Source organism: Phaseolus vulgaris, chromosome 4, assembly GCF_000499845.2.
Source record: "Phaseolus vulgaris cultivar G19833 chromosome 4, P. vulgaris v2.0, whole genome shotgun sequence".
Lineage (NCBI taxonomy): Eukaryota > Viridiplantae > Streptophyta > Magnoliopsida > Fabales > Fabaceae > Phaseolus > Phaseolus vulgaris.
In genome coordinates this window covers 31659137-31670714 of record NC_023756.2, presented here as the reverse complement: position 1 = coordinate 31670714, position 11578 = coordinate 31659137, and the positions used below count along the sequence as shown (strand labels likewise).

The following is an 11578-nucleotide window of genomic DNA, read 5'->3' as shown; positions in this document are numbered from 1 at the left end:
GACATCATGGTTATCATTTTGTTCAATACACAAGGTACAACCAAATGGTGCAAGAATGATTTTTATATAACCATCTGTTGAAACAAAGAAGACATGAAATTGATTTGTAACTTAACATTGCAGTACAACAAGTATTATCAATACATATAGGAATTTATCCCATGTACGATGTTCAAATAGTGAGGAGTTGTGATGCACCAAAAATGATAAAGGTTCTCTTCTATGTCATATAAAAGACTTCCTTGTGTGCAAAAAGTTTTGTGGATCCTTCATTACAACCTGCAACCAAATAATGAATTTAACTTACATGAACAAATTGATATGTATAGAACATTTGTTGGGTTTAAGGTCACAAACCTAAACAACTCTGAAGCATTTGATTCTTCAGATATTGGTAAATTACTTTGGACTGAGTTCAACAATGAAAGAAAGCCAACAGACCCCGTATTTGACACCTACACTTTATTTCGTAGTAATTAAACAAAACAGGTAGTTCCAAACGTGAAAAATAGTGAAGAAGTACAACAACAAATACAATAGACACGTACCCCTGCAATTGCATTAGTCATCCCATTGAATGTATTCATGTTTCCTTCAGTTTGATCAGGCAGATTTGCTTGAACACCTCCCACATAACTTCCTTCCTCAATTCCCTAAGGCATTTAGTTTTGAATTAGATATAATATTTACATTTGACATATCAAAGTAAACAAAATAATGAAAAGAAATTGTTTTACTAACCGTAGTTGGCTGACTAGGAAGTTGACGTCTAGTACATGTATTTTTTCTTCTCGGAGCCTTTTCACACCTGGATTTTTGTCGTGTTGATCGCGGCCGACCCTTTCTTTTCACAAGTATAGGGCTACGGATATCACCGTTCATGTTGATTGTTGTGGTAGGAGTACTTGGTGTTGGTTGTTCAAGAGCTCCACAAATGTTATGCTTTGTCCTATGTTGATCATGTCTTTGTTGACCATATTCCAACACAAATTTGTCAAGTTGTTTATGGAAGATTTCTGTTGTATTAATTTCCCCGCTGGCATGTTTAGCTATGTCATAAAACTTCTTGCACAATCCATCATACCTTTGAACTTGTGGATCCTTGTCTTTTGTGCCAAAGGATGATCTTATGTACGTGTGCTTTCGCCTTAGATTTTTACTCCACCTTTCCAATACATACTTTTTTGGGACTTTCGTCACTTTTTCTTGAGCAAGGACAACAAGGCAGTGCCGACACAAAATTCCCCTAAATTCAAATAACAAGCAAGTGCAACATACATCTAGTTGTTCACGGTCAAAAAGAACTACTACATTGCGGTGTTCAGGTTTACCATTTTGGAAAGACTCCTCTACAACAGTGAAACGACATGCATGACCCTCAATATAGGCATTAGTAACAGCACAATTCATTTTTCCTCTAAACTCCCCTTGCACCTCATTCAATTTTGCATGTGTGTATTCCGATTGGAACTGTCTTTCAATGCCTGATTGAGATGTGCAGGGAATTATGGTGTTAAGAGAAGCAAAATCCGCTTCACACTCTAATTCGGCCTTATGTTGCAGAGCGTTCTCATACTGTTGCACAAATTGTTGGAGACTTGTGCTTGAATTAATGTACCCGTCAAAAAAAGCATTCATGCTTTCACTCCTTTGCGTTGTTGACATTCCGGCCCAAAAAAATGATTTTAGATAACAAGGAACCCAACGATGTCGTTCTTCAAATAATGTACTAAGCCAATCGTTTGTACTTAAGTTAAACGTATTTATCAAATTTGCCCACGAAGACAAGAAATCATCAACACTTGTGGACTCATACACTACTGTCTTCATTCCACGTTTCATTTCCTTGTACTGACTATATCCTTGAAGTTTTTCTGGAATTTTTTTCATAATGTGCCAAAGACACCACCTATGACGTGCATTTGGGAACACAACTTCAACTGCAATTTTCATTGCCCTGCATTGATCGGTCACAATGCCTACGGGGGGTCTGTTTGACATGCAACGCAACCAACTTTGAAAAAGCCACACAAAAGCATCAGTGTCCTCAGAAGATAGGAGTCCACATCCCAACAATATTGATTGACCGTGATGATTTACACCAACAAAAGGTGCAAACGACATATCATACTTATTTGTTAGGTATGTGGTATCGAAACATAAAATGTCTCCAAAACTATCCCATGCTGCCCTGCTTCTAGCATCAGCCCAAAATACATGTCGTATGCGGTTATCATCGCCCAAATGAATGTCAAAATAAAATTGTGGATTCAATTCCCTCATGCGACAGAAATGATTTAAGAGAGCTTTTCCATCACCTTCCTTCCCCAATGCTCTCCTACTTTGGGCAACATAATTACGCACATCTCGTTCAACAAAGTTGAGATTCTCGTAACCACCAGCAGCAGACACAAAAGACCTAAAAGTCTTATTTATACGAACCCCAGCATTGTCATTAATATCCAACACTCTTTTTGTTTGCAAAGATATTTTCCTATTACCGTGAAACAATCTAGAATTCGTCGGGCTCAATTGATGTGAGTGTTCCTCGTGTACCGACATAATATACCACTTGCCTTCTTTTATTCCAACAGTTATACGAGCCGGACATTCAACCGTCTGAGTAGGGTGAGTGCTTAATTCTGGTGGAATCGCAGACATGTAATTTCCCGCCCTAGCACATACCAAGATAAAGTACCTTAATTCCTTGTCAGGTCCTTTTTTTGAACTTCGAGTTCTAATTGCAAAACCCTTTTTAATGCCATATTGTCGGTAATAACTTTTCACGGCATCTGCAGTGTCAAAACACATTCCAACTGTAGGAGCTGATTCATCAACTACATTTGGAACAGACTCATCAATATTGATCTGGGAATCTGTATCAGGAAGTATATTTTCCACATAATCATTCCCAGCTAAATGATTCGAATGCTGAGATTCTTCTAAGAACGGAATGTCATCAAGTGACAAATCTGCCATTACCTTAAACCTGTTGTGTGTACAATGCTTAGCTTAATTGACGTTCACAAAAAACATTAATGCACATGTATACTATTTTCTTTATATAACTTAACTTAAAAATTTAAAACAATGAACAAAATAAATCTACTGCATCATTAAAGAACTATGACTACTTTTATGCATTATTTAACAATTTGCACAAAGTTACAAAATAAGCTATGTATTGAATGCAAGAGTACCTTCACCAACAGAACCTTCAATGGATGCTGACCGTGGTGGACGTTAACTGCTCTTGAATTTGTATTTAATGCAATGAAGAACAATGAAGATTAGTGAATGCTGACAGTGCTGGACGTTATCTGCCCTTGAATTTCTAGTTAATGCAGTGAAGAACAATGAAGAAGAACTGTTGCTATCAATGAATGCTGACAGTGGTGGACGTTATCTGCTTTTGAATTTGTAGTTAATGCAAGGAAGTAGAATGAAGAAGAACTGGTGCTATAATGAATGCTGACAGTGGTGGAGGGGATGCTGGACGTGGTGTTGGACGTGGTAGAATGAAGGGCACACACTTTCTCTTTAATGTGTGAATGGAAAAATCAGCATTTGTGGCATTGAGGAATGAACCCCACCTGCAAAAAACTAAAGATAAAGTTGGAGCAAAACTATCTTTGCACGTAACATTCATGGCAAATTAGCATTTATTGCCATTTTAAGAAGTACCGTACTGCACCTCACTTTAAAACATATTTTAAATTAAATTATTGATGCATTTATGCTAAGTTATTATTAGACAAGACATTTACTTTTTCCTTGCTTGAAACGTGAACATGTGCCCAAAGTTCATCTTTAAATGCCACTCACCTAAACTGTACCACACCTAAACTGCACCTGATATTAAAAATTATTTAAAAAAACAAATTATTGTTGCATTTATGATATGTTATTAAGGGTTATTAATTAGACAATACATCTGCTTTTTCCTTGCTTGAAATGTGAACATGTGCCAAACATTCATCTTTATATGGCACCCACCTAAACCGCACCTAACCTTTAAAAATATTTTAAAAAACAAATTCTTCCATTTTCGTCCCTTTTCCTTCCTTCAATAACATGTGCCCAACGTTCATCTATATATAGGGCATGCGATAGGATGAATTTGTTCAACTATACATCCATTCCAAATGGAGTCATGGGAAGGGCTTGATATCGACGACAATGACATTGGTAGTTATGTACGACGTTGCAACTCTACTACCAATGTCATTCCGGGACCAGCTGGTAATGTGCAAGCCATGATCCTTAATCGGAACTCTGACCAGCCAGTGAACACTCAAGAATTTATAAACTGTATAGGTCAACAAACTTATGATCGTGATTTTACATCCAACCAATGGAAATGGGCAGAAAAATTCCTTCAATTCCAAGGTAATACTCAATCACCTTTTTTAGAATGGAACAACAAAAGTTTATGTCTAATGATGTTTTCATTTTATTGAGAAGGAGAAATTGAAGGACGTGGTTCTGAACAGAGATCATTCCTGGGAAGTTTGAAAGAATTAGATGTTTTCCCACTCTTAAGTTGTCTAATCAAATCATGCAAGCACAATGGTCTAGGAGACATGTTAATAACAATTAAGGTAATATACCTATTATGTAATCTTTCTTACATTTTGCAAAACAAGTTGTATATTAAATTTCTTGCTTTAGAGGATCGGACGGGGACTGCAAGTGCAAGTGTTCATGGGAAGGTTTTAAAGAATGAAGAATTTGGTTCTCTAATTGAAGTTGGCTCTGTTTTAGTCTTAAAGAATGTATTAACCTGGTGAAAAACAAACTTTTCTTTTACAATTCCATATGTCATGTCATTCATACAAGTATTTTTGTGTGTTTTTTAGGTGGGCATTTTCACTCCAAATCAAAGGAACTTCTACCTTAATATCACTCTTAACAACATTGTCAAGGTATGTAGTCAATCAAAATAAATGTAATACAACTGTGCAAGTTAAAATAATAATCGTCTTCTTTAGATTACATTACATGGTTGAAATTAAATTGTCATTCATGTAGGTTTTCAATTCTGACATATGTCCACCCACTGATGACTTAGTTCGTGCTTGTCATCCAGTAGTAAGACTTCCACCCACGACTCTAGGTAAAATACAAGAAATGAACAACACTTTAAAAATTATAATGAAAGTTGCCCATGTATATTGTCTAACATTTGCCTTCCTCATCAATTTTCAGATGCAGAAAAGATGGAGTTATTATTCAAGGCCATCAAAAAATAAGGAATTAGACAATCTTCAATATTATGTAGTTCGAACTTGTATGTGACGTCAAATAATGTTAAATGACGATTATTAACATCTCAGTTTTTTTGCTGTTTTTATGTAAGTGGGGACCCCATTTATTTTAACTGGGGACCTATGTTGTAGTTTGTGAAAAGTAATTTAATCCTACAACTGGGTAATTTAATCCTTAATTTCTGGTGTATTTATATAAGTGGGGACCCCTGTTATTTTCACTGGGGAGCTATGTTGTAGTTTTTGCACAGTCACTTAATCCTACAACTGGGTCATGAGTTTTGGATTTTTCGTCTGCAAAGAGGGTTCAGATGGGAGTCCAGGGACCTCATTGGAGGTTCAGGCCATTCATTGGTGAAAGTCTACCTCAATTTCTGGTGTATTTATATAAGTGGGGACCCCTGTTATTTTAACTGGGGACCTATGTTGTAGTTTTTGCACAGTCACTTAATCCTACAACTGGGTCATCAGTTTTGGATTTTTTGGCTGCAAAGAGGGTTCAGATGGGAGTCCAGGGACCTCATTGAAGGTTCAGGCCATTCATTGGTGAATGTCTACCTCAATTTCTGGTGTATTTATATAAGTGGGGACACCTGTTATTTTAACTGGGGACCTATGTTGTAGTTTTTGCACAGTCACTTAATCCTGCAACTGGGTCATCACTTTTGGATTTTTCGTCTGCAAAGAGGGGTCAGATGGGAGTCCAGGGACCTCATTGGAGGTTCAGGCCATTCATTGGTGAAAGTCTACCTCAATTTCTGGTGTATTTATATAAGTGGGGACACCTGTTATTTTAACTGGGGACCTATGTTGTAGTTTTTGCACAGTCACTTAGTCCTGCAACTGGGTCATCAGTTTTAGATTTTTTGGCTGCAAAGAGGGTTCAGATGGGAGTCCAGAGACCTCATTGGAGGTTCAGGCCATTCATTGGTGAAAGTCTACCTCAATTTCTGGTGTATTTTTATAAGTGGGGACCCCTGTTATTTTCACTGGGGACCTATGTTGTAGTTTTTGCACAGTCACTTAATCCTGCAACTGGGTCATCAGTTTTGCATTTTTTGGCTGCAAAGAGGGTTCAGATGGGAGTCCAGGGACCTCATTCCAGGTTCAGGCCATTCATTGGTGAAAGTCTACCTCAATTTCTAGTGTATTTATATAAGTGGGGACCCATGTTATTTTAACTGGGACCTATGTTGTAGTTTTTGCAAAGTCACTTAATCCTGCAACTGGGTCATCAGTTATGGATTTTTTGGCTGCAAAGAGGGTTCAGATGGGAGTCCAGGGACCTCATTGGAGGTTCAGGCCATTCATTGGTGAAAGTCTACCTCAATTTCTAGTGTATTTATATAAGTGGGGACCCCTGTTATTTTAAATGGGGACCTATGTTGTAGTTTTTGCACAGTCACTTAATCCTGCAACTGGGTCATCAGTTTTGGATTTTTTGGCTGCAAAGAGGGGTCAGATGGGAGTCCAGGGACCTCATTAGAGGTTCAGGCCATTCATTGGTGAAAGCCTACCTCAATTTCTGGTGTATTTATATAAGTGGGGACCCCTGTTATTTTAACTGGGGACCTATGTTGTAGTTTTTGCACAATCACTTAATCCTGCAACTGGGTCATCAGTTTTGGATTTTTTGGCTGCAAAGAGGGTTCAGATGGGAGTCCAGGGACCTCATTGGAGGTTCAGGCCATTCATTGGCGAAAGTCTACCTCAATTTCTGGTGTATTTATATAAGTGGGGACCCCTGTTATTTTAACTGGGGATCTATGTTGTAGTTTTTGCACAGTCACTTAATCCTGCAACTGGGTCATCAGTTTTGGATTTTTTGGCTGCAAAGAGGGTTCAGACGGGAGTCCAGGGACCTCATTGGAGGTTCAGGCCATTCATTGGTGAAAGTCTACCTCAATTTCTGGTGTATTTATATAAGTGGGGACCCCTGTTATTTTAACTGGGGACCTATGTTGTAGTTTTTGCAAAGTCACTTAATCCTGCAACTGGGTCATCAGTTTTGGATTTTTTGGCTGCAAAGAGGGTTCAGATGGGAGTCCAGGGACCTCATTGGAGGTTCAGGCCATTCATTGGTGAAAGTCTACCTCAATTTCTGGTGTATTTATATAAGTGGGGACCCCTGTTATTTTAACTGGGGACCTATGTTGTAGTTTTTGCACAGTCACTTAATCCTGCAACTGGGTCATCAGTTTTGGATTTTTCGTCTGCAAAGAGGGTTCTGATGGGAGTCCAGGGACCTCATTGGAGGTTCAGGCCATTCATTGGTGAAAGTCTACCTCAATTTCTGGTGTATTTATATAAGTGGGGACCCTGTTATTTTAACTGGGGACCTATGTTGTAGTTTTTGCACAGTCACTTAATCCTGCAACTGGGTCATCAGTTTTGGATTTTTTGGCTGCAAAGAGGGTTCAGATGGGAGTCCAGGGACCTCATTGGAGGTTCAGGCCATTCATTGGTGAAAGTCTACCTCAATTTCTGGTGTATTTATATAAGTGGGGACCCCTGTTATTTTAACTGGGGAGCTATGTTGTAGTTTTTGCACAGTCACTTAATCCTGCAACTGGGTCATCAGTTTTGGATTTTTTGGCTGCAAAGAGGGTTCTGATGGGAGTCCAGGGACCTCATTGGAGGTTCAGACCATTCATTGGTGAAAGTCTACCTCAATTTCTGGTGTATTTATATAAGTGGGGACCCCTGTTATTTTAACTGGGGACCTATGTTGTAGTTTTTGCACAGTCACTTAAGTCTGCAACTGGGTCATCAGTTTTGGATTTTTCGTCTGCAAAGAGGGTTCAGATGGGAGTCCAGGGACCTCATTGGAGGTTCAGGCAATCCATTGGTAAAAGACTACCTCATTGGGTTTTTCAATAATCAGAACAAAGTTCATTAATAAAAACAATACTACAAAAGTAATGAATAACAATACTGTTAATGAATAACAAAATTAATCCACTTACACATTCAGAGTTTCCACAATAATTACTCCTCAACAAAATTATTGGTGCAATACTACAAATTACAATGGTTTCAACAATGTCAGCAAAGCATACATCCACTAACTTAAAAACAAAAAGCACCTATAAACATATCCATTAATGAAGTATCATTTTTTGGGTTTTTTTGGCTTCCTCTTTGAATATGTGGTCCAAGGTGTTTTCAAAACAGCACTCTTGAAACGTTTCCTCGGTTCAACGTTCATTTTAGGAAACATGTTGACTTCTTCATTAGGTTGGACTTCTTCTACATGTAATTGTTTATCTTCATGTACATCTTCATGACTGTTAAATTCTTCATTTGGTTCTACTTCATCTACATCTTCATAACTGCTTTCTGCCTTTTTCAAGTATGTGCAATCCATTGCAAGAGGTTCAACTTCAACTACTTCTGACTGAGTATCACGACGAAGACAATTTCTCCTTGCAATTAACTCAACTATGTCATTAACCTCTTTCTCCATACTTGTGATTAATAATTCCTGCTCCTCAGATTTCCGCATCAGTTGAAGAACTTTCACCCTCATTGCACGGACTTCATCCTTTGTTGGTTTCTTCTTCGTAATTCGACACCCAATTTGGTCAAAAGCTTCTTCAACAAATTTACTGCAAACTTCTTCATTGGAAGCACATAATTCAACAACAACCTGTTTGTTGACATATATAATTCCAAAAATAATTATCTACATTCAAAACAACATTAAGGTAATACAAATTACAAAAAAAAAAAAAATACCTTATTCTTACGTAGACCACGTTCAAGTTCATGGTCACCAACTCTAACATTCATCCAATGCATGATACGGGGATATTTATTCCCACTAGTAGGTACTTGACGCTTATAAGAGAACAAATGTTCCATCGTCCATATCTGAACAATGAATACAAAAAAGGCATTTATTAAAAGGTCAACACAGATGCACAATTATTACAAACATTTACTGATAACAAAAATGTTTCATTTTACCTGCAAGAGGTAAACGCAACCATCCACATGGATATACGACATATTTCACCGCGTAATCCATTTTGAAGCTGAACACAAACTATCAACCAAAATCTCATACACTAAACCCCCCCAATTATACATATCAAGTTTGTCTAAATCATCAACAAGGTTAAATAACCCATCATGAACTAAACCCAATCTAGTAGGGAGAATAAACTCCGACAAACCTAACAAGACATACAACTTACAAAAGTCCTCTGAGGAAATATCATTCCCAAGTTTCAAAATAACAGAATATATCATTTCCACAGTTACATGACCTTCTTCAAAAAAACTCCTTATGTGAGATATAATACTACTTTTCCTTAAATCAATTTTTCTACCACCTACTCTAAGACCACACCTAAACACACATCTACCAAACTAAACGACACAAATTGATTATGAATTGAAAAACATTGCTTCCTCTCCACCCAAGAACTACATAACTTACTTAAAAGTCCACGGCTCAATTTGATGTCCTCACGAACAAACAAAAGCCATCCAAATGGGGTGGACTGTATAATACTCTTTTGTTCCAAAGTTATAACCATGTTCACAACAGCCAAACACTTTGACCTGCAATTATGCCTAAACACCTGTATATCAAAATCAAATACAAATACAGTATAATAATTAAAATTAAAGATAAATAAATGTAATTGTCATGTCTACTTAAAAACAAAAAACATCATTTCAAACAAACCTTAGCTTGACCCTCAGGATAACGATCAATTGTAAGAACCTCCTCATCTGAACATCCGCTAATTGACATTATATCCTCAAACAATTTTGTGAATGTTTCCTGTTGAGAACGAAACCACCATACACTCTTATAACATCAGTATGCTTATGCTTCAATAATAGAACATTCAGTTAATTTAGAGCAACATGAATTGTTGTGCAGTTCTATTAATACCTCAATTCTTAAATATATGTGCAGTTCTATTAATAAATAAGTTTTTTCATTTGAAAGGGGCAACATACACTTATAAATGGGAGCAATCAGATTTTCATTTAACCAAGCCTTTTCCATCACCACCTGGCGCCACATCATTAACAACTACAAAGGGATTTAGAGAGAACATAAAACAATATTGTCCCACAATTTCATCAATAACTAACATAAAAGAATACTGCCCTATAGTTGTTTGTTACATTAGTGTCTCACAACCCATCCATTGCAAATTTAGGAACCAAATACCAATTTCAACATAGTTGCAAATTTTAAAACTAAATAACTATTTCAACAAATTTACAATTTAAGAACCAAAGAACAGAATAATTTAAAACTAATTTAGAAGGTACATGGTGGAATCTTCACTCTAACAGGAAGGCTTGTAACATCAATGACGTAAGGCTTTTCAAGACACCAATAACTAAATTGGGGAAACAAAGGTTTAATGATATTTTCAAAAAAATTTCACAACGAATGTAGAATGCAAATGAGTCAAATGTAGACCAAATTTACTCAGCTAACTAAACTGCCAAGAAATTAGATGAAAATAAAATAACATTTTAACAAAAATTGATTCTACTAACCTCTTCTTCATCTTTGGTCGGATCCAATATAATACAATAACTATCTGTTACAGAACGACATATTGAAACCAAACAGACAAGGATGACAATTAATTACTATTAATAGAATTAAAATGTAGAAATAAACCAACAGACAAACTAACTAGTGTACATTACCAGGAACATGCTTTGACGAATTCCAGTCTCTATAGGTGCATCACATGCTGCATAAACTGTACATGGAAGAAGATATATGTTAAGTTAAGTTAACAAAAAGAAGCAAAAATACAGAAGCATATATTTTAAATATTAAGTTAGGATAGGATTACGTTTTGGAAGCAAGCCTGGTTAGCCAACAAGAACTCATTGGCTTGAGATGCAGCTGCAGCTTCAGACACCAACGCCTTTATGACCAAAGTCTTAACCTCCCGGGATTTGTAAGGAAAACCCTCTCTCCCATACGAGTTAACCAACACTGCACTTCCCTCCGTCACCAATTGCTAGGAAACCCTAAAAAGTCAAATCCAAACCAATACAAAGGTCATTCAACATATAGAAAATCAAAACACCAATAAACCCCAGTGTCCAACAATCCAAAACCCCAACATCCAACAAATAAACGAAATCGAAAAACCCTAAGTCCTAAAAAATCAAAACGAAACCAATGAAAACTTGACGAAAAATTATATGAAAATAGATGCCAAATCAAAGACCTCACCGGAATCAGAATCGCAGACGTTACCGGAATCAGAATCGCACACGTTACCAGAATCAGAATCGCAATTTCAGAAATATCCAAA

The 11578-nt window shown here is 36.9% G+C and overlaps 1 protein-coding gene across 1 annotated transcript; it reads right to left on the bottom strand.

The window, feature by feature from the left end:
* Window positions 1-272: 272 nt before the first annotated feature.
* Window positions 273-2979, bottom strand: LOC137838659 (protein FAR1-RELATED SEQUENCE 6-like). The gene is made up of 4 exons (XM_068647892.1): window positions 742-2979; window positions 549-653; window positions 358-455; window positions 273-279 (listed from the first exon to the last, which is right to left on the bottom strand). Exons 1-4 carry the CDS (start codon window positions 2977-2979, stop codon window positions 273-275), a joined length of 2448 nt encoding a protein of 815 aa, XP_068503993.1.
* Between the last annotated feature and the right edge of the window lie 8599 nt (window positions 2980-11578).